Below are 27,139 nucleotides of genomic sequence, written 5' to 3'. Positions count from 1 at the left end.
TTATCTCAGATTCTCCAGCATCTGTACTTCCCATTATCTCTGATACTTTGTACCTAAGATGGTTTTGTGTGTTGGCAACATTACATACTTTTAACTGTACTGCTGTTCTTTGTAACTTGCACACACGTGACAATAAACCTAACTCTAATTCATCAGAGTTTCATTCACCCATTTTGTGTCATCACCTGAGAAACATTCCCACACCTTCCAAAACTTGAAATATCTTCAGCGATGATCTGATTTACAGCTTTTGAATTGCTATGTACATCCACGCCATTTCATGTTCCTGTGCGTTGGAATGTCTTGTTACAGGAGATTGAAATGTGGACCTTGAGGGACCTTTACTCAAAGACCAGGAATTTGATGAGAGATGTGCTTCCAGGGCAACTCAGTCAGAAAGAAGATTAAAAACAGTAAAGTTCTCAGGATGGCGAAGGAAGAAAAATCATTAGCAAACTTCATCCGGAAAAAGCAACAAGGTTGCACTGTCCACACTCTAAGGCAAGAAAATCTGCTGAAGCAGCTGACTGAAGGATGGTCAGAGTAACGTACACCAAGAGGGAGAAAGAGAATAGCGATCTGATACAATGTGAACTGAAGTGGAAAACTTGAGGCGTGGGCAAATAAGCAGATCAGCCCCTATGCACATCACGTTCTGTACCATCTCAATTATCTTTAAGTGAAATAATTGTATTGCTGCGACAAGAGATCCATAGTTGCACACGATTAGTAGCTTCTGGTGTTAACTAGATTCATTACCGTGTGCTGGCCAGGTAAAGTAAATCTCCGCATGAATATCCGTCTAAGTACCAATTGTTAGTCTTTGCCACCTGAATAATGGCAGCATTTCAAAACCAACTTTTCAAAAACAAGTCAATTGGCCAGTCAAACTACCTGCAGATCACTGTGCACCACGTTCCAGGCACTCTACATTCTGCTCAAAGTTGATGTAACGCAATGCACATATTTTCTGCTAATCCAAACCTTGGCTGAGTGCCGAAGCCAAACTGCCAGCTGTAAATTGCTAAGAAGCCAAAACTATTTAGCAGGGCAGCAAAATACATACTCTGTGGAAGTAAGGCATGGCTGCTCACTCACACAGAAAAATGCCATAAATGTACTGTCCAAATATGCACACTTCAAAGAAGCTCGAGATTTTACTTGTTTCTGTTTAAAAAGTCCCAAAATTTTAATTTGATTCAAGGTAGCAAACGATTTTTTTAATAAGTTGTGTAAGTAAATATTTAAAATTAGCTTCAAAGTCAGAAGATGGACGATGAGCAATTGTTTACACTACTATTTTATACAAGATTCCCCCTCCCCACCACCAAAAGTCATTTTCATAGAATTCCTACAGTGTGGAAACAGGCCATTTAGCCCAGCAAGTCCACACTGCCCTCTGAAGAGCATCCCACCCAGACACATTCCCCTAATTTCCCATGTCTAACCCACCAAACCTACACATCCCTGAACACTATGGGCAATTTAGCATGGCCAATCCACCAAGCCTACACATCTTTGGACTGTGGGAGGAAACTGGAGCACCCACAGGGAGAATGTGCAAACTCCACATATACAATTGCTTGAGGCTGGTATCGAACCCGGGGCCCTGGCGCTATGAGAGTGCTAACCACTGAGCCACCAGGCTGCACTTTTATTTCAAAAGTTTGTTGTATTGTAAGGAAACAAGTCACCATGCCAAATTTTGTTGTCGAATGCAGTTAGAAAGACGCAATAAATAGGTGAAAACCAGTAATAGAACGACACGATGGCTGTGGTTGCCAATGGATGACAGCAGAGGTAATTGGCTGAGTGGCCACATTGGCATCCAAACGCAGCACCAGTCAGCAGGTTATTGTTAAACAAATGCTGCTTAATGGCATTGTTAACAGCCCTTTCCATTGCTTTACTGATGATTGAGTGTAAACGTTAGATAGGACAGTAATGGCCAGGTTCTATTTGCCTTGGTTTACAATGAACAGGACATACCCCGGCAGTTTTCTAGGTATATGCCTGTGTCATTGAAAAAGCTCATCGAGCATAGCGGCAGGATCTAGAGCGTGTGTGTTCAGGACTATTGCCGGAATGTTGTCAGGGTCCAGACCCTTTTCAGTGTCAAGTACTCCAGCCACTTCTAAATACCACGCGATGTGATTTTAGATATCACAGCATGAATTAATGCACACTAAAAGTGGGGCAGTCTGCAGGTGCACAGATGCTGACATCACTGCATAAAGAACATGGTGATGTTAGCAACACATTTATCTTATACATACATATCTTACCTATAGATAGCTTCACATATTCTGAAGCCTATCACAGCTGACATCTCTAGCCCCATCTGCACAGGGGTAGGAGGGTCAGTGGCCACTTTACCATTCAGACTAATTATTCTGTTGTTGAGGCAGTCCATGATGCAGTGGTTGTTGACAGAGAAGAATGTGAATCATTTAAGTTTCAATGGGACTTGGTGAGCCGCAGTGTCATTACCGTCTGAGCTGGTGGGGGTGGGGCTTTACTGAGAAATAATGGGATCTATCTTGACTATATTTGCTGTGTTCTTTTGAGTGTTCAATCATAGTTTGTCTATTACTCAATCCTGTCTCATGGATAGAAAGATACAGTTTGGCAACAGACCCTTTGGCCCAAACAATCCATGCAAACCCTAATCCCAAATTAAACTAGCCCCACCTACCTTACTTGGCCCCTATCTCTCCAAACATTTCCTATTCATGTACTTGCCTCAAAGGCTTTTAAACATTGTAACTGTACCTGCATCAACCTCTTCCTAGAAGCTCATTCCACACACTTACTGCTCTCTATGTAAAAATAAATTGCCCCTTTATTTTAAAAGAGACACTTCTCCCCTCACCTTAAAAATATGCCCCCTGGCTTTAAACTTCCCCACCCCAAGGAAAAAACACCTGCCGTTCACCTAATCTATACCCTTAATGATTTTATAAACTTCTAGAAGGTCACCTCACAATTTCCAATGCTCCAGTTAAAATAGGGCCAGCCTATCCAGCGTCTCTTTATGACTCAAACCCTCTGTTCCCAGCAACATCCTGGTAAATCTCTTCTGAACCATCTCCAGCTTACTGTCTTTCCTATAATAGGGCGGCCAGAATTGGGCACAGTACTCCAAACAAGACCTCACCAACATCCTGCATCCCCTCAACATAATGTGCCAACTCCTTTATTCAAAGAACCAAGCAATGAAAGCAAGCATGCCAATGCTTTTTTAACCATCTTATCTACAACTCGTATTGATGCAAACTTCAAAGAATTATGTCACTGAACTCCGAGGTCTTTTCTCTTCTACAACACTGCCCAAGGCCCTACTTTTCATTGTATAAGTCGTGTCTTTGTTGGTTTTACCAAAATGCAACGCCTCACATTTATCCAAATTAAACTCCATTTGCCACTGTTCAGCCCATTGACCAATTGATCAAGATCTCTTTGTAATCTTGGATAACCTTCTTCACTGTCCATTATACCACCAATCTTGGTGTCATCTGCAAACTCGCTAACAATGCTTTCTATATTCTCATCCAAATCATTTATATGAATGACAAACAAAAGTAGACCCAACACCAATTCCTGCAGAACACCGCAGGTCTCAGGCCCACAGTCTAATAAAACAACCCTCCACCATGCTTCTCTGTCTTCTGCTGCTATGCCAATTTTGTATCCAATTGCAAGGTCACCCTGAATTCCATGTGACCTAACTTTACTAATTAGTCTATTATGCGGAACATTGTTAGTTTGGACTTTAGAAAAGCCTTTGACAATGTTAAGTTTGAGATGATAACATGGAAGTTATATTTGTCTTTGCACAATCTGAATTTTTCTTCAACAATTGTTACATAGTTATTTAAGTTTTGTTTGAAAGAAACTAGTTATCTTTTGTTGGCTAAAGAATGCTGGTTTCTAATATGAACCAGAAGCGTCTAATTGACAATGTTGCCATCACTCATTAATTCAGGCTTTGTTATGACCTGTTCAGAAATGGGACTGGGAAAGTAATCAATTCACACCTCCAGGCTCAGTCATAATGGTTTCAAACTAATTGCCATTGAATAGAGAACCTGTAATCACAGAAAGAGAGAGACTGAATGGAGAAATGAATTGGAGATATGTGAACAATAGAGCTGTTAGCTTAACGTCAGAAGCAGGCAAAAAAAGATTAGATTCATTACAGCAGGGCATTTAGAAAATCATTATATATTTATGCAGGAACAACAGAGATTTTTGGAGAGACATCATGTTGGACAAATGTATTAGAAATTGTTGAAGATGTAAGTAGTTAAATAGATTGGGAGGGATTGGCAGATATATTGTATTTGAACTTTTAAAAACCATTTGATAGGGTATTATACTGGGGATATTTCACAAAATTAGAACTCAGAGACTGGGGGCAGTGTATTTCAATGGACTGAAAACTGGTCTGGAAAGAGAGCAAAGAATAGAAAATTAAAGAACAATTTTTCTATTTCCAGTTTGCCACTAGCAGAGTGTGACAAGTGGTCGGCAAACTACTTCAAAGACCTGGTTGAGGGGAGTTCAGTGAATGCATCCAACTTTCATGGTAATAATAACTTAAATGGGAAAACAAAAAGTGAGGGTAAATATGATTGGGTAAACGGGCAAGACCATGGCAAATGGAATAAATGGATCATGTGCGAAATTACAGCAAAAATAAAAAAGTGCAACATTTTATGAGTGGTTGAAGACTAGGAAATGTTTGCATTCCACCCGCATAACTCTGAGGAAACCAGTTCTGCATAAATGCCAGACAATTTCTGTCCATCCCCTAACTAGCAGACAATCTCAGATTACCATTCCCACACTAATAGAATTCAACCATTATGTCCAGCAAGGACAGGCTGCTGCATTCCACCCACTGACTCCTCATTATGATGCCAAAGATAAAATTAAGTTCTAATTAGTTTTGCTCAAGTTACAAATCTGATCATGGCTACTACACTGTGATTACGTTATGCAGTTGGATGGTGTCCCAGAGCCATGGGATAATGAACTGCCTCCACCCCGGCTCAAAAATGTAAATTCAGTTAATCCAATAAAAATCTAATCTCAGTTATGGTGACCTGAAAGCAACCAAATTGTCTCAAAAACACAATCTAATCATTGGTGTTCTTTCGGGAATGCAACCTGATATCCTTATGCAAAGGTATGGGGCTAGCCTAAAGTTCCTCATTGCTTTTGGGACAAGGCATTGCCATGGCAACCACGGCCTATCTGCCAACCAAACAGCACCTCCTTTTCCCTGTGGTTTAAACTGTAATCATTGGAAATTTGGCTTTCTTGCATTTGTCCTGATGGGTACAAGAGACAAAGGCTCAGAAACATGACACAATTTTTAGTAAAGGTAGTAGTTGTTGAAAGTCTCATCCAGAGGACATCTCTGCAGGAGTTTCTCTGGTTAGTGCCCTAGACCCAGGCATCTTCAGTTACTTCATCAATGACCTCCCCTTCATCTCAATTTTGCTTTAGTTTGCTCATGAGAAGCCTCTTAGCATGTGCTATTACATTTAAGAAGCTATATAAATTATTAGTATAGAAATGTCAGAAGTGCAGATGTCAGTGAAGATGGCAGAATGTTCAATTCCATTCACAACTCCTCAGATACAGAAGCAGTCCCTATCCAGGACTTGGATGGTATTGTAGACTTGGATTTATCAAAGAAGAATATGTGTGTCATAGAAGTGCCGGGTAACGAACAAATCCAACAAGTGTCATTTGAATGACCTCTCCTCAACGTTTAGTGGCATTAGCCTTACTGAAATGCCCCACTGTCAAGTGGATCACCAATGCTCAAAGAATTAACATGATAAACCATATAAATACTACAGCTACAAGAACAGATCAGATTCTGAGTATTCTGCAGCATATAATTTACTTTTTGACTTCACAAAGCCAGTCTACTATCCGAGTCAGGGACATGACAGAATACCCCCTACTTGACTGGATAAGCGCAGCTTCAATAACAGTCAAAAAGCTCTACGCCATCCAAAATTGCCCACTTGTGTAGCAGCCCATTCCAGCACCTGCAACATTTAGTACCTCCACCACCAATGCATAGGGGCAGCAGGGTGTAGCCATCTGCAAGGTGCCACAACTCACCAAGGTTTCTTCAACAACACCATCCAAACACGAGAACCAACATCTGTCAAGAGACAGCCAGGAATGGTATGACTTGACAGCTTCGCTCAAGTCAAGTATGATCCAGACTTGGAATTATAACACTATCAAATTCTGCAGCTCCTTTCCTAACAATGAGTGTACCTATAGCATAGTTTCATGACGGCATCCTGCCACCACGTTCTCAAAGGCAATGAGGTTTGAACAATAAATGTGGGTTTGCCAGCAGTCCCTACATGTCCTGATTAAATAAAGAGGAACTTCTGTCAGGTACGGTCATCTTACTGAGATTTGAAGTGCCTTATTTATATGCGTCCTTTAACAACTGTATGCTCAGATCATCTTCAGAGAGATAATTGAAAAGACATGAAGTAGGCCCAAAACGTCAGCTCTCCTGCTCCTATGATGCTGCTAGGCCTGCTGTGTTCATAGAGCTCTACACCTTGTTATCTCAGATTCTCCAGCATCCGCAGTCCCTATTATCTCTGAAAAGACATGAACACTGGTTCAAGTCAAACAGAGTCCTTGTATCATTAGATTTAGGAAAGTTTGAGAACCTCCTCTAAAATTAAAGCACTCCAATGTTTTCAGGACTAACTGGCATGACTGAATGAGTGAAGTTATCAACATAAACCTAAATGTATAAAAACATAATTGAATTTTTTTTGAGTCATGAATGAGAAATCTCAGGGTTGCTGAATCCTAAAACAGTTGCCCTTGCCAAAATGGTAATAATTTAAAAGTAATCTAAAACGTTAAGTATAATAGTTCATGCATGCTTAGTTTTTAAAAAAGAAATCCTACACTTGACAAAAGCATGTTCAAGTTTCAAATTTCATAATCAAGTGATCAAGTGTAACTAGGGGTCTGAGAAGTCTTGAGGTCATCTCTGGTACGTCTCCAATGTATGGTAGGGTGGCTAATGTATCTGGCCATGTTGTGTCATCTTATTGTGGTCTATCGCAGAGGTAACAGAAGATTGTGCTTTTTAGCTATCTATTCCTTTTAAAAATGCCATATAAGTGCTCCTGTTCTGCTTTGCAAAATTCCAGGTTGCTGTAGTGTGTTGTGGCTCATTTGAATAATATCCTGGTTTAGCCTGGTTTATGGGTGTTGGGGTGGTTGTTGGTGTAACTAAGTATCCGGCCCATACATGTGGTCTTTCTGTATACACTAGTCTGGAGTTCCCTGTTGTTCTTACGTTCTACTATTATCTGGGAAGGGTAGTCAGTTATTGTTCTCTTCTTCTTTTGTGAATTTTATCCCGGTGAGGATGCTGTTTATGTATTCATGGGTTTCTTCTAGTTTTGTACATTTGATAATCATGAAGGTGTCATCTACGTTGTTTGGGTTGTATAGTGGGGAGCACTGTTCATTTTAACCTTTGCATTACCACTTCTGCGATCAGTCCTGACATAAGGGATTCCATTGATTTGTTTGAATATGCTGTTGTTGAAGGTGCAGTGGGTTGTGAGACACAGATCCAGCAGTTTCAGGGGACTGTCCTCCTTGATGTGGGATGCCTGCTTTCCTGAATCGTCCAGCAGTATGGCAATTGTCTCTTTGGCTAGGTCAATGTTTATGGATGTAAATAGTGCTGTTACGTTGAAGCATATCATCATCTCGGTGTCTTCTATTCTGGTGTCCTTGATGATGTAGAGGAATTCTTGGGAAGAGTGGCTGAAGTGGGTAATCTTGTCAAATGAGTACTTCAATTTCTGCTGTAGTTTTTTCGCAAGTCTATATGTTGGTGTGCCCGGTGGTGAGACAATGGGTCTGAGGGGAACCCCCCACCCCGCCCCATCGCAACCCCAACCCCCCTCCCCACTGTACCCCCAATCCCCCTCCTCTGCTCCACCGTGCCCCCCCATCCCACCGCACACCCCAAATCCCCACCCCCACTGCATTCCCACCCCCCCCCGCCCCACTGCACCCCCTGTCTCCCTTCTGCCCTCGGTTCAGTCAGGACAGAACACCAAAGCTTCACGAGAGGCACACTGACAATGTTACCTAGCAGCATGATGAGACATTTGCCACCAAATCCATTGGCTCGGCGAGAATGTCTACCACCTCATCCAGAGCCCGAGCTACAAAATCTTCTCAAAAACTTCAGTCTGTGATTTTCTAACCAATTAAATTAATACATAAAATATTGCAGGCTGGGAATTTAATAATTGCCTGACCTGCACCCCAGCCAAGTACTGGATGAATCAAAAGTGAAAAGCTTCCTCTTATCTCTCTCCTCTCAGCTTCCTCAAATTACTTGATCATTCTCAAAGAGGTCTTGATCATTAAATTCCACTTACTCAGAAAGGAACATACAAACGCAATTTCAGTTTGCTGAAACAGCAAGGTTACACTGGTGCATGCATAAACTCATGCATTTTTAAATGAGTTAGCACTTCTGCTGGAATAGCAAAGAAAGGGAGTTCAGATAACCATCCAAAATGTTCATGTTCTGGGGTGCTATGTAAAATTTAAATTTCAACGTGTTTCAGCATTCTAGAGAATCCTCCTTGTTTGCTTTAATCATCATGGGCTGCAAAATCAATTTGTAACAGAACAGCTGAGAGAGATGCAGAACCAAAAACAGAACTTTCTAGAAAAGCTCAGCAGGTATGGCAGCATTGAGGAAGGGTCACTTGACCCAAAACGTTCACACTGATTTCTGTTCGCAGATGCTGCCAAACCTGCTGAGCTTTTCCTGCAATTGATGTTTTTGTTCCTGACTTACAGCATCCACGGTTCTTTGAGTTTTTATTCATATACACATGATATGCAGAGTGGCAAATCAAAGTTGCTAAGTGACATTAGATTTAAAGAGCCAAGATTCCAAAATGGTGTCACGGCAAGCCATTCAGGCGTTCACAAGGTTTGTTCAAAGGTCCTGGGCAGAATTTTCTCCTCCTTGGTCCCACGGTAGTAATGGCAAGTACAACAACAAACTGGGTGTGAACAATAAAGAAAAATCTGATTTTTTACGTCAATTTCTTATTTCCCCCAATTTTCCTTTCAAAACTTAAAGATTAAGTCAGAATCTCACCTTTGAGTGGTGGCTCTTTTATTTCTACGCATTTGCACCTCATTAACACCACAACTTACCTTATTTACCTCCCAATTACAAATCTCCTCTTCTCCACCAAACTAGAGAGCGCAAGCTCCTGAGAGTTAAGGAACAACAGGTACCTTACGGGGCTGCAGCACACTTAATGCCTGCCCGCGCCAGCATACAACTGCTTCTTCTGAATAATGTCCCTACATTGTCCATGGTTACCATCCTTCTCAACCCTTCAACAGCCAAATCACCAGCTTCAGATCATCCTCATGCCTGCTTTTGGATGAATACTGCCATCACCTCAGACCTTCAACACTTTACTTTGCAACTGACACAGATTTATAACTTGCATATTTCTGGCATTGCATACAGGGACAGACACATATCTACACATGATGCTTTTGTGCTGACAGGGGCATGTGAATCATACAGCTTCTCTCTTTCATTACCTTAAAGATCTTGGTCAGGTCACATCTCAGGCTTTTGGGAATCTTTTCCCACTTACTCCAATGTCTCCATGCCCATCTTATTACATGAAGATGAGAACTTTGTGCAATACTCCAAATATGAGCAAACCAACGTTCAATACAAGTTCAACAGGACTAATTTAACTTTTCAATAACATCTCACTGGAAAAAAAATCCATGCACGATTTGGCTTTTTGGTTTACAGACCACCAAGTGAGATGCATCATTACTTGAAGTGATTTGTGAAGGTCTACCCATTTGTGCATTTATTTTTCTATCTAATGTGGACTCCTGATATCAAATAAATAACTTCTTCATTCATCCTCCTGAAATATAACATTGTAAACATACTTGGGGACCGCTTTGCAGAACACCTACGCTCAGTTCACAATAAACAACTGCACCTCCCAGTCGCGAACCATTTTAACTCCCCCTCCTATTCCTCAGACGACATGTCCATCATGGGCCTCCTGCAGTGCTACAATGATGCCACCCGAAGGTTGCAGGAACAGCAACTCGTATTCTGCTTGGGAACCCTGCAGCCCAATGGCATCAATGTGGACTTCACCAGCTTCAAAATCTCCCCTTCCCCCAGTGCATCACAAAACCAGCCCAGTTCGTCCCCTCCCCCCACTGCATCATAAAACCAGCCCAGCCTGCCTCCGCTTCCCTAACCTGTTCTTCCTCTCACCCATCCCTTCCTCCCACCTCAAGTCGCACCTCCATTTCCAACCTACTAACCTCATCCCACCTCCTTGACCAGTCCGTCTTCCCTGGACTGACCTATCCCCTCCCTACCTCCCCACCTATACTCTCCTCTCCACCTATCTTCTTTTCTCACCATCTTCGGTCCGCCTCCCCCTCTCTCCCTATTTATTCCAGAACCCTCTACCCATCCCCCCCTCTGATGAAGGGTCTAAGCCCGCAACGTCAGCTTTTGTGCTCCTGAGATGCTGCTTGGCCTGCTGTGTTCATCTAGCTCCACACTTTGTTATCTCGGATTCTCCAGCATCTGCAGTTCCCATTATCACTCACCTATACTGAAGTTTGTTTGCCAGTTACATGTCCACTTTGCAAGTTTATTAACATCGCCACCCTTCATGTTAGCTACAACAACCCGAGTTAGCCCAAGTTCATTGACATCAAATATTAAGAACGAAAAGAATATTCTTCACTCACCAGCAGGTAGTTCAAAGTAGGTATCCAATAAGATTTTATGGGGCGTTGGACTTTTTGCACCACATATTTCGTCTCCTTTTGTAAGAACTTCAGAATTCAAAATCCACCAGGTCCCAGGTCCTTCCTAACAAAATATACACACAATTTCACAAATCAACTGATTAATTGTAAATAACAAGATTCTCCAGCATCTGCAGTTCCTACTATCTCTGATTAATTGCAAACTTTGCTTTGAAAACTCTTTACGTAGGAAAATCACAAGGAATTAGATATATAAAATGCTAGAGGCATTCAAAGTGACTCAGTGGCAGTGTTAGAGCATAGAACATAGAACGTAGAACATAGAAAAGTACAACACAGTACAGGCCCTTTGGCCCATGATGTTGTGCCGTGGAATAAACCTAATCCAAAAATAAAATAACCTAACCTACATTCCCCTCAATTCACTGTTGTCCATGTGCATGTCCAGCAGTCGCTTAAATGTCACTAATGACTCTGCTTCCACAACTACCACTGGCAAACTATTCCATGCGCTCACAACTCTCTGGGTGAAGAACCTCCCTCTGATGTCTCCTCTATACCTTCCTCCTAACACCCTAAAACTGTGACCCCTCATGGCAGTCAATCCTGCCCTGGGGAAAAGTCTCTGGCTATCGACTCTATCCATGCCTCTCATTACCTTGTACACCTCGATCAGGTCACCTCTCTTCCTCCTTCTCTCCAGAGAGAAAAGTCTGAGCTCAGTCAACCTCTCCTCGTAAGACAAGATCGCCAGTCCAGGCAGCATCCAGGTAAACCTCCTTTGCACCCTCTCCAATGCCTCCACATCTTTCCTATAATAAGGCGACCAGAACTGAACGCAATATTCCAAGTGTGGTCTCACCAGGGTTTTGTAGACCTGCAGCATAACCTCGCGGCTCTTAAACTCAATCCCCCTGTTAATGAAAGCCAAAACATCATATGCTTTCTTAACAACCTTATCCACTTGGGTGGCAACTTTGAGGGAGCTATGCACTTGAACACCAAGATCCCGCTGTTCCTCCACACTGCCGAGAATCCTGCCTTTAATCCTATATTCAGCATTGAAGTTCGACCTTCCAAAATGCATCACTTCGCATTTCTCCAGGTTGAACTCCATCTGCCATTTCTCAGCCCAGCTCTGCATACTGTCAATGTCTCGCTAAAACCTGCAACAGCCCTCGATACTATCAATGGCACCTCCAACCTTTGTGTCATCAGCAAACATACTAACCCATCCCCTCAACCTCCTCATCCAAGCCAGTTATAAAAACTTCAAAGACCAGAGGCCCAAGACCAGAGCCCTGTGGGATACCACTCAGCACTGACCTCCAGGCAGAATACTTACCATCTACAACCACTCTCTGCCTCCTGTCAGCCAACCAATTCTGAATCCAGACAGCCAAATCACCCTGTATCCAATACCTCCTGACTTTATGAATGAGCCTGCTGTGGGGAACCTTATCAAATGCCTTGCTGAAGTCCATGTACACCACATCCACTGCTTGACCCTCATCAACCTGTCTCGTGACCTCCTCAAAGAACTCAATAAGATTTGTGAGGCATGACCTGCCCCTCACAAAGCCATGCTGACTCCCATTAATCACGCTATGCTTTTCCAAATAGTCATAAATCCTATCCCTCAGAATTATTTCCAAAACCTTGCTGACCGCAGACGTAAGATTGACTGGTCTGTAATTTCCAGGGATTTCCCCATTCCCTTTCTTGAAAAGAGGATCAATATTTGCCTCCCTCCAATCTTCCGGTATGACTCCCGTGGACAGCAAGGAAGCAAAGATCTTTGCCAGCGGCTTATCAACCTCCTTTCTCGCTTCCCGGAGCAACCTAGGATAAATCTGGTCTGGCCCTGGGGACTTATCAATCTTAATGTTTGCTAAAACTTCCAGCACATCAACTTCCTCAATCTCGATCTGTTCAAGCCTGTTTTCCTGCACCTCAAAGTTCTCATTCACAACAAGGTCCCTTTCCTTAGTGAAAACCGAAGAAAAAAACTCATTTAGGGCTTCCCCTATCTGCTCAGACTCCACGCACAAATTCCCTACGCTATCACTGACTGGCCCTACCTTCTCCCTGATCATTCTCTTATTCCTCACGTATGAGTAAAATGCCTTCGGGTTCTCCCTAATCCTTCCTGCCAAGCCTTTTTCGTGGCCCCTCCTGGCCCTCCTCAGTCCACTTCTGAGCTCCTTCTGAGCAAGCCTGTAATCCTCTAAAGCTGTGCTAAAGCCTTGCTTCCTCCACCTTACGTAAGCTGCCTTTTTCTTTTTGACAAGAAGCTCCTCTGTTCCCGTCATCCAAGGCTCCTTAATCTTATGCCTTCTTACCTGTCTCAGAGGAACAAATTTATGCATCACTCGCTACGACTGCTCCTTAAACAGTCTCCACATGTCTGTTGTGCCCTTTCTGTGGAACAATTGCTCCCAATCTGTACTTCAATCTGTTACGTATGCATTTTCTCAAATGTAAACATTTGTAGAATAAGGGTCTTTATGCCATCCTAAAGATGTTACAAGTGATATATATTCTACAACATGCGAAAAGTTACAATGAACTGATGGAGATTCTCTAGCCTAAAAACTTACCGTTGTAACCTTTAATATCAAAGTTGCATCAATTTAGCAGTATGTTCCTTTAATGCAACAAAAGCTACCAGTTCCAATGTATGCTTTACAAAATCAATTGAGATAACAAAAATGGTAATTTAATCCTGTACACATGACTATATTTGAGTGCTAAAATGAAACAAAGAACTGCAAATGCTGAAGATCTGAAACAAAAGCAGAAATTGCTGGAGAAACTCAGTAAGTCTGGCAGCATCAGGAGAAAGAAAGCAGAATTAACATTAAGTCCAGTGGCCCTTCTTCAGAACTCATTCTGAAGAAGGGTTACTGGACTCGAAACATTAATGCTCCTGTCTCTCCACAGATGCTGAGTTTCTCCAGCAAATTATGTTTTTGCACTACCATTGAAAAATTGGTTCAGGAATATCATGTAGCTATTTTGTTAGAGGACCCAAAATTGCTCCCATTGTAACCTCCTCTCTGTCCTATTCTTTATCTACGCACAAACTGATTCTACATTTTTTCTGAGTTAAAGGCAGCTCTCACGAATGTAACAACAACATTCTTAACAAACAAAACTATCCCACAACCATTTCCTAGATTCCTATCTTTTCAAAACATCAGACATCCATTAGCATGCGGTTCCCATATTCAGTTCCCAACCATAGGTCTACATTGTTAATTATGAATGTGTATACTGTACGATAGAATGTGTCTGTCAATACGAAAAGTTGAAGATGATTGAACATTGCTGTTCTGAAGCAAACTTTTATCCCGACCTTTAGATTAGATTTCATCAATCTAAAGCCATTCCCATAAAATGGAGATATATTGAGAATTTTATTATTGAAAAGTATGTCCTAAAATGTGTAACAGTTGTGCATATATATTGTGTATAATTGCTCCCAACTTATATTCGCATTTATTTGTGGCTAGCAATTTTAACCACTCAAGTCTGCAGTTTTGGTGCAACAGTATGCTAAGCTGAACAACCCTCTTTACAATCCACTTAAGGATGTTACAGAAGAATAAGGCTTCCATCATATGGGAAACTAAAACTCATAAACTGAAGCTTTGGGAAGGAAGACAGTTCAATTAGAAGAATTCTAAAACATAAAAACGAAGTGAGAGAACCAGGTAGATAAAAAAAAGCTATCGCAGTTAGAATTACAAAGAAATATTCTACTTTCACACCAGAGTAGGGTGTCTTACTCCAATGCAAAGGCCAAGATGCAGTAAGCAGCAGGCAGCTTTTTATTTTTGCTCTTTTCATTGAATCATGTGCAATAAATCCTTTTGTAGAGTGAGAGGTAGCATGTCATTTTGATCTTCAAAAGCAGGCATTGTTAAAAGAAATTTCCAACATGTAAATGTTTAAAATTGAAAAACAACTCAATAGCCTAGTGTATCTCCACAGGTGTAACAATTGAGACTGGGAAGCAATGGTCCACAAAACTGTCTTTTATTCGCACACACTGATTTCTTCTTTCCTATTTTGAAATGAATTCAGTAATCCAGGTCAGTTACTGCAGAAGATATGCCATTTATGTAGTTATATTAGATTGAAGTGTTTGATGGGAGACAAAAGGAACCCAATAGATATATCAGAAATAATTCATTTGATGCAACATATCATTGCAGGCTTGTTGCACAGTCGAAGTGCACAATGAGAAACAAGAGATCATGGTTCTCACACACCACCCCAGCAACCTCCGGGTACAACGCATCATCCTCCGACACTTCCGCCATCTACAATCCAACCCCACCACCCAAGACATTTTTCCATCCCCACCCCTGTCTGCTTTCCAGAGAGACCACTCTCTCCGTGACTCCCTTGTTTGTTCGCTCCACACTGCCCTCAAACCCCACCACACCCGGCACCTTCCCCTGCAACCGCAGGAAATGCTACACTTGCCCCCACACCTCACCCCTATCCCAGGCCCCAAGATGACTTGCCACATTAAGCAGAGGTTCACCTGCACATCTGCCAATGTGGTATACTGCATCCATTGTACCCGGTGTGGCTTCCTCTACATTGGGGAAACCAAGCGGAGGCTTGGGGACCGCTTTGCAGTACACCTCCGCTCGGTTCGCAATAAACAACTGCACCTCCCAGTTGCAAACCATTTCCACGCCCCCTCCCATTCTTTAGATGGCATGTCCATCATGGGCCTCCTGCAGTGCCACAATGATGCCAACCGAAGGCTGCAGGAACAGCAACTCATATTCCGCTTGGGAACCCTGCAGCCCAATGGTATCAATGTGGACTTCACCAGCTTCAAAATCTCCCCTTCCCCTTCCCCTACTGCATCCCAAAACCAGCCCAGTTCATCCCATCCCCCCACTGCACCACACAACAAGCCCAGCTCTTCCCCTCCACCCACTGCATCCCAAAACCAGTCCAACTTGTCTCTGCCTCCCTAACCTGTTCTTCCTCTCACCCATCGCTTCCTCCCACCCCAAGCCGCACCTCCATCTCCTACCTACTAACCTCATCCCGCCTCCTTGACCTGTCCGTCTTCCCTGGACTGACCTATCCCCTCCCTACCTCCCCACCTATACTCTCCTCTCCACCTACCTTCTTTTGTCTCCGTCTTCGGTCCGCCTTCCCTTCTCTCCCTATTTATTCCAGAACCCTCACCCCAACCCCCTCTCTGATGAAGGGTCTAGGCCCGAAACGTCAGCTTTTGTGCGCCTGAGATGCTGCTGGGCCTGCTGTGTTCATCCAGCCTCACATTTTATTATCATGGTTAATGCAATTCTGCTCAGACTGGAGAATCACTGTCCTGTGTACTTTTGTTCTCAGTTTATGATTGGTGATTTGAACCTACAAATCTCAAAATGAACATTGATTAATGGCAGAAATACAAGTGGTCTAGGCAATCTGTTTAAAAATAATACCATGAGAACCACATATGCATCAACAGAATGAGCAAAGAGTTGGCAGTCACAGTTTAATGCAGAGAACTGAAGTATGAGCTATCAACCTCCGAAAGGTCAAATAAAGTGTAGGAGTGTGCAGCCAGTAGAAAGATATTGAATGACATGGATAAGCAGAATCATTCGGTGAAGTTGAAACATTATCTGTTGCTAGTGTTAACTAGTATTTTGGTTTCATAAGTGGGGGAAATTGGCACAAATGCAAAGAGGTTGTGATAAATTTGCACGAGACAATTAGTAACTTGACCAATTAAAAAGGGGTGTAAGTTTTAGACTCTTGTTTACTAATTTCTTCACAGTGAGAAGAAAATGTTTTCATCGCTCTTGGCAATACTGCAAACCAGCTGATACTACAGATTTTTGTGTGAAACAAACTGGCATAGATCAATACACAGTCATGAGTGGCCAAATCATCACTTTCCACAGACATTAAAACAGCAATGAAATTTTAGATTTTGTTACCCCACACAGATTCATCATTATTTGCTTCTAGAACTACATTTCACTTTTACTCAAACACCAATTAGTACTGCTAATGTTTGAAGTTTAGGAATCACAGGTTGGCCAAAAAGTATATTTTCAAGACAATTTTAAGGCTAAGATTATTTTTAGAAGTCACCTTTATAAAACACGTCACACATCTAACTAATTTGCAAGTAATGATATACATTCGAAATGTAGTTACAGCTTTAATGTAGGATTCCAGGAGCTCCCATGTACAGCAATGTGATAATGATCAATTAAATTAATTACTTTAATAATGTTGATCAAGGGGTTAAATTTTACCCTGATACCAGGAATAACTCCCATTTTCTTTCACTTCTTCAGAATACTGCTATAGGTTATCTGAGAAAGCATATGGGGCCATTTAAAATCTCATTTGAAAGACAGCATCTCTGATGATATTGCAAGCAACGGTCTAGAAATGGTGCTCAGGTTTTCAAAAGAAACCTGAACACACAACTTTTTGGCTTAGAGGCCAGTGTTCTAACAATGAAGCCGATGGCTGACAAAAGTGGTGAGAATTTATTCATGGAAAGCACATCCACTTACAGAAAGTTTAAAATCAGACCCAAATGTCAGGTAATGAATACATTTTTAGCCAATTGCTGGGTAGTTCATTAGCTGCATACTTTGTTGTATAATACAATTTTAGTGCTAAACTGAGATAATTTAATAAAAAGCTTTCGAACCAGACATAAGTTAATTCAACATTGTACTTGCCAATTTTAATTCATTTTATTTAATAGAAATAGATGGTCTGTTTTTGCCCATTACAGATAGCTGTAGAAATCATAGAAGAAATACATTTCTAACAATTTCTTAAGTGTTATGAGGGTTTCTGTTCCTACTACCCTTACAAACAGTGAGTTCAAGATTCCCACCACCCTCAGTGATCTTTTTTTTTTCTTTTTCACTTCCCCTTTAAATCTCCTCTGCCTTTCCTTAAATCTATGTCCCAGGTCAATGGTCCCAAGGGGAAGGTTTTCTTCCTGTCTACCTTAACTATGCCCTCATAATAAATTATATCAAATTATACATCAAAACTGTTGGTTTATCAGTTTGAGAGGCCATCACTTTGGAGGATTAAGAACGGTGTAACATTTTTTGTTCTTTCAAGGGATATAGGCATTGCTGGCTGGATCAGCATTCCTTGCTCTTGTCCAATTGCCCTTGAATTGAGTGGCCTGTAAGACCATTTCAGAGGCCTGTTAAGAATCAGTCACATTGCCGTGGGTCTGTAGTCATTGTAGGGCTATCCTTACTTGCTATGGCCCAAGAGGCATTCGTGAACCAGATTTGTTTGCTCAAAATTATACCTGGTAATGGTTTAACGGTCAGTATTACTGATCCAAAGAATCAATTCCCAGATTTTAGATTTTTTTTTTCTTTACCCTAATCACCCTATTCCAAGACATTACAACACACCTCTGGTGCTGGTGGGGCCTGAACCTGGGACTCCTGGCTCAGAGTTAAAGACTTGGAATGGAATCCAAATGCCATCAGCTGTCATGGTGAGACTTGAATCCATCACCTGCAGCATTAGACAGGACCCTCTGGATTAATCAACCAATGGCAGTGCCATTACATCACCATCTCCACCTTCGAGATAGAAATATTGGGATAAATTAGAGAAAATGCTAAAAAAAATTAAAATTTCTAGAAACTGTTACCTAAAATAATCATACCAAGATGCAGACTGACGGCCTTCCAAACTGATTAACCAACAGTTTTGATGTATAATTTGATATATTAAATTATGAGGGGCATAGATAGGGTAGACAGGAAAAAACAATAACAAAGTTGCTGGAAAAGCTCAGCAGGTCTGGCAGCATCAGTGAAGAAAAAAATCAGAGTTAACACTGCGGGTCCGGTGACCCTTCCTCAGAACCTCAGACCAACCAAGCTTTTCCAGCAGCTTTGTTTTTGCTCCTGATTTACAGCATCTGCAGTTCTTTCAGTTTTTACTTAGACAGGAAGAAACCTTTCCCCTTGGTGAAGGGACCATTGACCCAGGACACAGAGTCAAGGAAAGGTGTAGGAGGTTTAAAGGGTAAGTGAAGAAGGGGAAAAAAGTCACTTAGAGGGTGGTGGGATTCTTGAAATCACTGCCTCTAAGGGTAGTGGGAACAGAAACCCTCATAACATTTAGGTAGTCTTTAGATGTGTACTTGCCGAGCCAAGTGATACAAGGCTATGGGCCAAATGCTAGAAAAAAGGATTAGAATAGTTAGGTGCGGATTTTTGACCAGTGCACATGCGATGGGCCAATGGGACTTTTTTCTGTGCTGTAGGTCTCTATGACTCTAAAATTGATTGAGCACTTGATAACAAGCAAATGCTACAAAGCAGATTTTTCCTTATTCGAAAGCAGGAATCTCGTGTTAAAAATAGAACTTGCTGGAGAAACTTAGTTGAAGAAGAATCGTATCGGACTCAAAACATGACCTGTTCCTCTTTCAACAGATGCTGCCAGACCTGCTGAACTTCTCCAACACTTTTGGTTTTTATTTCAAGTTTTCACCATCTGTTGTATTTTACTTTCTCCTATGGACCACAGATACAATAGAACAAGGTGCATAATTCTCAAGTACAGAAGGCACAAATCTCTCAAGCTTGACTTGCACCCGTCCGCTAACGTAAATATCTATCACTTTCACCACCAACACAGCAGTACGCACCATTTACATGATACAAACCTGCAAAAGACATCTTTCGAGTCAGTCGTTACACTCACCTTTTTGGCCACAAAGACACTTGAAACGTCAGAAAGAACATTTCTAAGATGCACGAGAAGCTTGTTGAACTATGGTCTATCTACGTGTGCTTGTTTTGTTTGCCCATTTGTGTGTGCAATAAATGAATTCTGGCAACTCAGATTATGCAGAACCTAACACCCCTCTCCTGGTGAGTTTGGAGGCAGAGCAGGCATTCAATCGGGCAGGAGGGTGATGGTCAGGAAGACTGCTGCTGCCCCGATTAGCTTACATCACGAAATTAAGTTGCAACAAAAAAAAGGTGGAGCTAAGGGCCTGGGTTCAATTCTACCCTCCAGCAATTGTATGTGTGGAGTTTACATATTTGCCCTGTGTCTGCATGGGTTTCCTTCCACAGTCCAAAGATGTGCAGGTTAGGTGGTTTGGCCATGATAAATTGTCCATAATGTCTAGGGATGTGCAGGCTGGATGAATTAGCCATGAGAAATGCAGGGTTACAGGGATAGGGTAGCAAAACGGTCTGGGTGGGATGCTCTTCAGGGGGTCCGTGTGAACTCAATAGGCCAAATGGCCTGCTTCCATACTGTAGGGATTCTATGAATTCCTGAAATGGAACATGAACCCACAATCTTAAAATTCAACTACAAGCCAGTCCTCAATTAAATAAAATTCAAACTTACATCAGTTGCGTGTTCAATTTTTTTGAGTGGAATCCATACAGTTCCCAGAAGCGTGTCCCATATCAAACCTTTGTCCCATACTTCAACAACAAGGCCCTTCCTCAAATCATTTATTTCACTGTAAGAGAAATGCAACTTCCTTAAATTGTGTGGATATAACTTAAGTCATTTTGTCATTAATTGACCAGTTTCCCTTCAATGAGTAGAAAGAAAATACAAAGGTATAAATAACAGATACTTGAGTGTTAGTAATTAGTCTTTTACTGTTATAAGGAACATCTTCAGCCCAAAATAATCTTTGTTTTACCAAAAAACTACAAAGAAAAGAAACAAAGGGAAATTTTCTCATATCTATGGCTAACAAGAGCTGTAATGAGGAAAATTTAAATTATGAAAAGATTACATAATAATCAGATTAGTTTTTCAGATACCTTACACATCCATCAGCATCCTTCAAAATCCTAGCGCACTTAACTCCTTTTCAAAACGTTAAGCAGTGACCGAGCAAAGTATTTTCTGTATTCGGACCCTGGACTATGGCACAGTGCATTGTGCTGTTACAGTGGTGCACAAACATAATTAAACCATGGCTGTTGGCAGGGCCTGGGATACTGTCTACATGGAATAACCTCTTTTCAAGCCAGTTTTAGCTTCGTTTACTCACCCTGGGACAACTGGCATTCATTCCGGAGGCAGGAGCTCTAGCCAGTACTTTAGAACCACAAAAGGGGATGTGTACATTGGCCTAGCTCACAATAGGGTTCCAGTGGCAGTGAATTTAAGCACCTAGAGGCACACTCTTAACCGATATTCCATGGTTCAGAAGTTTCCTTAGCAAAAGTTTTAGTTGGACAACAGTGCTTACTGAACTGACTGGCTGACTGCATTACAGAGAATGTTTGCAGCACATCAGAATGTTATTAAAACCCCTTGAAACAAATATTTTAAACACATTTAACATACATCACCACTTATTCCTGGAAGCAAATAACGTGGATAAAATAGGGATAGAGTTCTGAAATTCTTCCTGGATTTTGGTAGTATTCAGACAATATCGTTGTGTGTGCACCCTCCTCTTGCATCCACCACAAGACGGGTGAACTAACTGAAACAGCTGGAGACAATATTCTGTTACCCAAAGAGATGGAATTGTTAGAATTCACTGTCGCAGTGTCATGCACTGTGAGACAGAATTTGTTTTTTCAGAGTCAAAACAAACTATTGCAGCGAATATAGTTGCCTGTGACTAAGCAGCTTTGAGGAGCATAAAATCATATTTAGTACCATCCACAGGGTTTCCAAGGAAACTGAATAGTGTATGCAGTCATAATCTGTCTCATCAGCATGTCTGTGTAAGCTCATAAGAGCTTAAATGAATGGTAAGGGGTATTTTATGGGAAGAGTGTGAGGTGAAGAGATATGGTGAGGATATTCCTGAGTTTACGGCTTAGGCAACTGAAGGAATGGCTTCCCAATGCCACAGTGATTAAAACTGGTGATGCTCGACAAGCTGGAATTAGAGGACCATGTCCACAATTCTGGCAACTACCTACTTTCCATCAGATTCTGCATCATTGTCAAGCCAACATTTGCATCCTGTGGCCTAGTAAATCCAACACCAGCCACACAGCCAAGACAAGGCTGTCTTCACACGTAGAGACTAATGGCTGGCTCTTTATCTCCACCAATACCACCACAATCTTTCGCCAAGTACAGTTTATAAGACACTTCAGGCTGTAATGATTGTTGATACCGCACTAAACCAAAACAAACAAACAAACAATCTGTAGGAGTGCTTTCGATCAGAAACTAAAACTGCAAGTGCTGGAGAACCTCAGCAGGTCTGGCAACATTCCGAACAGGATTAATATTGATACAAAACCTGATCTCTGTTTCTCCACAGATGCTCCAGAACTGCTGAGTTTCTGCAGCGCTTTCTGTTTCCATATCTGTACCAAATGCTTCTTTCAATCCCATCCTTTTCCAAGCCAGCAGTGAGTAAAGAATAGCCAGTGAACTATCCAGTCAATTACAGTTCCCTCAAGTAATTCCCACTGGCGGCAGCTGGTTGAACAATTAAAATGTTGAATCGATTTAACAGTGAAGCACATCGGGAAATAAACAATGAAACCAGCAAGCAGTTGCAAGATGCCATTGTGAAGGAAACACCATATGCACTTTTCCAAAGTCTCACAGACTCTACTGAAGTTATAGAAGAAGGCTGGGAGAAACACTTTGGAATTTTTCCCGATGTATGCTTTTAAAATCCAAACTTGGCCATCTCCTGCCCAGCACTCAGATAAAAATCTGTTATACAGCATTTACAAAAACTGCTGGAAACACATTGCACATTTTGATGGCTTCAGGCTACAGTTTTAATGCCACACCCAAATGTAGGCCAAGGCTAGAATGTTTCTAATCCAATTCCCATGTACATTAAACCAAGGCAGAGAGAGAGAGATTATTAAATAGGATGTCTCATACTGCTCAAGTTCAATACCAAGTCCTGTGTAATTGCAACGTGAGGGGGTTGGATTTTTTTTTTGTAAGAAGATTGCAGGATGCTCTTGCTACTCCATCAATTTGAATAATCAACTTTTGCAGCTAAATAAAAGCAAACGTTGCCTCACTAGTTTCATAAACTGACTTCAAAGGAAAGTCTGTGATACTTGTACAGGACGTCGATGAGGCTTCTTCTGGGAGTACTGTATCCAGTCTGGTCCCCACGTTACAGGATGGATATTATCAAGCTAGATACGGCTCAGAAAAGATTTACCAGGATGTTGCTGGGAATGGAGGGTTTGAGTTACAAGGAGAGGCTGGGACTTTTTTCACTGGAGCATAGGGAGTTGGGGGGTGATCTTATAGAAGTTTATAAAATCATGGGAGTATAGATAAGGTGAAGGGTAGGTGTCTTTTCCCTAGGGTAGGAGATTTCAAGGCAAGAGGGCAAATACTTTTTAAGGTGATGGGAGAAAAATTAAAAAAAAGCATGGGGGCAACTTTTATTTTTACATCACAAATTTCAAAAGACATTTGGAAAAGTTCACGACTAAGAAATGTTTGGGGAGATACGGTCCGAGCACAGGCAGGTGGGACTACTTTATTCGGGATTATAGTCAGCATGGACTCGTTGGACCAAAGGTTTCATGCCTTATGATTCTACAACTCTACATGTGAGTGTGGATATGATCAGCAGCTTCTTGCAGAAGAAATGCAAGTTATGGCACATGACATCACTCGACTCTTGTCAATCATTTTCATAGCATACCACCTGAAACTTCAGTGCAGTGTAACTAAGGCCTTCACCTGTGTGCTGCATGTTGATGTGATAAGATATGTTAGAACAATAAAAAACATTTTTAACTTACAACATGTAATCTTGTTCCCAGCACGGTTCATTTCCCCGTCTGGTCACCGTAGTACTTCTCAAATTTTGAACCTTCAGAACCACATATGTGTTAAATTTGTCTGTAAAATGAAAAAAGAAATTAGTTGCACTACACTGTAAAATTACTCTGCCATATTTGATTAAATAGAATGTTAAAAATGTACAATCAAACCTCCTGTGGTGTTCACAAATATGAAAAATAAAGAAAGTAACCAAACCAGTCATGCTCCCTTAAGATAATAAAATGTGAGGCTGGATGAATACAGCAGGCCAAGCAGCATCTCAGGAGCACAAAAGCTGACGTTTCGGGCCTAGACCCTTCATCAGAGAGGGGAATGGGGTGAGGGTTCTGGAATAAATAGGGAGAGAGGGGGAGGCGGACCGAAGATGGAGAGAAAAGAAGATAGGAGAGAGTATAGGTGGGGAGGTAGGGAGGGGATAGGTCAGTCCAGGGAAGACGGACAGGTCAAGGAGGTGGGATGAGGTTAGTAGGTAGGAGATGGAGGTGCGGCTTGGGGTGGGAGGAAGGGATGGGTGAGAGGAAGAACAGGTTAGGGAGGCAGAGACAGGTTGGACTGGTTTTGGGATGCAGTGGGTAGAGGGGAAGAGCTGGGCTGGTTGTGTGGTGCAGTGGGGGGAGGGGACGAACTGGGCTGGTTTAGGGATGCAGTTGGGGAAGGGGAGATTTTGAAACTGGTGAAGTCCACATTGATACCATTAGGCTGCAGGGTTCCCAGGCGGAATATGAGTTGCTGTTCCTGCAACCTTCGGGTGGCATCATTGTGGCACTGCAGGCTTAACCAGCCCAGTTCATCCCCTCCCCCCACTGCACCACCCAACCAGCCCAGCTCTTCCCCTCCACCCACTGCATCCCAAAACCAGTCCAACCTGTCTCTGCCTCCCTAACCTGTTCTTCCTCTCACCCATCCCTACCTCCCACCCCAAGCCGCACCCCCATCCACCTACTAACCTCATCCCACCTCCTTGACCTGTCCGTCTTCCCTGGACTGACCTATCCCCTCCCTACCTCCCCACCTATACTCTCTCCACCTATCTTCTTTTCTCTCCATCTTCGGTCCGCCTCCCCCTCTCTCCCTATTTATTCCAGAACCCTCACCCCATTCCCCTCTCTGATGAAGGGTCTAGGCCCGAAACGTCAGCTTTTGTGCTCCTGAGATGCTGCTGGGCCTGCTGTGTTCATCCAGCCTCACATTTCATTATCTTGGATTCTCCAGCAACTGCAGTTCCCATTATCTCTGATGCTCCCTTAAGAGTCAGAGATGGGTTGAGATATGGACAAAACATCAGAGTTAAAGTGTGGTAAATGACCTTTCATCTGTTTCTTTGTACCTATGCTCCCTGACCTTGAATCACAGAGATATACAGCACAGAAATAGACCCTTCGGTCCAACTCATTCATGCCAACCAGATATCCTAAATTAATTCTGTCCCATTTGCCAGTATTTGGCCCATATCCTTCTAAGCCCTTCCTATTCACATTCCCCTACAGATGCCTTTTAAATGTGGTAATTGTACCAACCTCCACCACTTGCTCTGTCATTCCATACACTCACCACTTTCTGCGTGAAAAGATTGCCCCTTAGGTCTCTTTTAACTCTTTGTCCTCTCACTTTAAACCAATGCCCTTTAGATTTGGAATCCCCCACCCCAGGGAAAAGACCTTTTCTATTTACCCTATCCACGCCCCTCATGATGTTATAAACCTCTGTAAGGTCAGCCCTCAGCCTCCGACACTCCAGCGAAAATAATCGCAGTCTACACAGCCTCTCCCTGTTATCTCAAGCCCTCCATCCCTGGCAATGTCCTTGTAATTCTTTTTTGAATCCTTTCCCGTTTCACAACATCCTTCTTATAGCAGGGAGGCCAGAACTGCACACAGTATTCCAATTGTGGCCTAACCAATGTCCTGTTTAGCTGCAACATAACCTCCCAACTCCTATTAAAACATAGGAACCAGGAGCAGGACCATCTGGCCCCTCAAGCCCGCTCCACTATTCAATAAGAACATGGCTGACTTTTTCATGGCCATAGCTCCACTTACCCTTCCACTCGCCATAACCCTCAACTCCTTTACTGTTCAAAAAATTATCTAATTTAGCATTGAAAACATTCTATGAGGAATCCTCACCTACTTCACTGAGCAGGGAATTCCACAGATTCACAGCCCTTTGGGTGAAAAGGTTCCTCCTAAATCCCAGTCCTAAATCTGATACCCCTCATTTTGAAATTGTGCCCTATTGTTCTGGCTTCAGCCACCAGTGGAAACATCCTCTCGGGTTCTATCTTACCCGGTCTCTTCATGATTTTATATGTTTCTATAAGATCCGCCCCCATTCTTCTAAATTCCAAAGAACATAATCGCAGTCTACTCAGTCTCTCCTTGTAAGCCAACCATCTCAGCTCCAGAATCAATCTAATGAATCTCCTCTGCACCCCCTGCAGGGCCAGTACATTCTTTCTCAATGCACTGACCAATAAAGGCAAGCATACCAGATGTCTTCTTCAACCATCCTATCCACCTGCAACTTCACTTTCAAAGAACTATGAACATGCACTCCAAGTTGTCTTTGTTCGGCAACACTCCCCAGGACCTTACCATTAAGTGTCTAAGTCCTGTCCTGGATTGCCTTTCCGAAATGTAGTACCTCACTTTTATTTAAATTAAAATCCATCTGCAGCCCTGCAGCCCATTGGCCCATCTGATCAAGATTCTGTTGTACTCTGAGGTAATCTTCTTCATTGCCCACTACACCTTCAATTTTGGTGTCATCTGCAAACTTGCTAACCGTAACTCCTATGTTCACAACTAACTTATTGATATAAATGACAAAATGTGGTGGATGCAGCACTGATCATGGTGGCACACTGCTGGTCACAGGCCTCCAGTCTGATAAGAAACCCACCACCAGCCTCTGTCTTCTACCTACGAGCCAGTTCTGTATTCAAATAGCTAGATCTCCCTCTATACCTTCCTAACCAGTGTACCATGAGAAATTTGGTCAAACACCTTAATGAAGTCCATATAGATCACATCCAAGGCTCTGCCCTCATATCGACAATCTCAATCAAGTTAGTCAGACACGATTTCCTACACACAAAGCCATGTTGACCATCCCTAATCAGTCCTTGCCTTTCTAAATACATGTAAATGCTGTCCCTCAGGATCTCTTCCAACAACTTACCCACCACCAATGTCAGTCTATAGTTCCTTGGCTTTTTCCTACCACTTTTTTCAAAACACTGTAACCCTGTCAGCCAGCAGCTCACCTGTGGTAATTGAGCATTGCAAACCTAATCTGCTTTATTTCTGATCTCATATTTTACTGTACCAGGTAGCTGAACTACACAAATGCACACCAGAATTGAGTGGTGCCAGTAAACCAAAAATGTAAGTTCAAAACTGAAAGAAATGCAGACGCTTTAAAT

The 27,139-nt window shown here is 42.2% G+C and overlaps 1 protein-coding gene across 4 annotated transcripts in view; it reads right to left on the bottom strand.

Moving 5' to 3' along the window:
- The window catches only part of LOC125467255 (protein unc-13 homolog C-like), a 562,058-nt gene that overhangs the window by 478,119 nt on the left and 56,800 nt on the right, over positions 1-27,139 (bottom strand). For all 4 annotated transcript variants that reach the window (XM_059639173.1, XM_059639171.1, XM_059639172.1 and 1 more), the window contains exons 3-5: positions 23,673-23,772; positions 20,302-20,419; positions 10,864-10,987 (exon numbers count right to left, since the gene is read on the bottom strand). In XM_059639173.1, coding sequence (XP_059495156.1) covers positions 10,864-10,987; positions 20,302-20,419; positions 23,673-23,677 — 247 coding nt within the window. In that variant the 5' untranslated portion in view covers positions 23,678-23,772. The remainder of the gene's footprint in view (positions 1-10,863; positions 10,988-20,301; positions 20,420-23,672; positions 23,773-27,139) is intronic.

The sequence above is a fragment of the Stegostoma tigrinum genome, chromosome 33 (assembly GCF_030684315.1).
Source record: "Stegostoma tigrinum isolate sSteTig4 chromosome 33, sSteTig4.hap1, whole genome shotgun sequence".
Lineage (NCBI taxonomy): Eukaryota > Metazoa > Chordata > Chondrichthyes > Orectolobiformes > Stegostomatidae > Stegostoma > Stegostoma tigrinum.
Note: the sequence above shows the minus strand (reverse complement) of the source record. Positions and strands in the feature narration are given on the sequence as shown.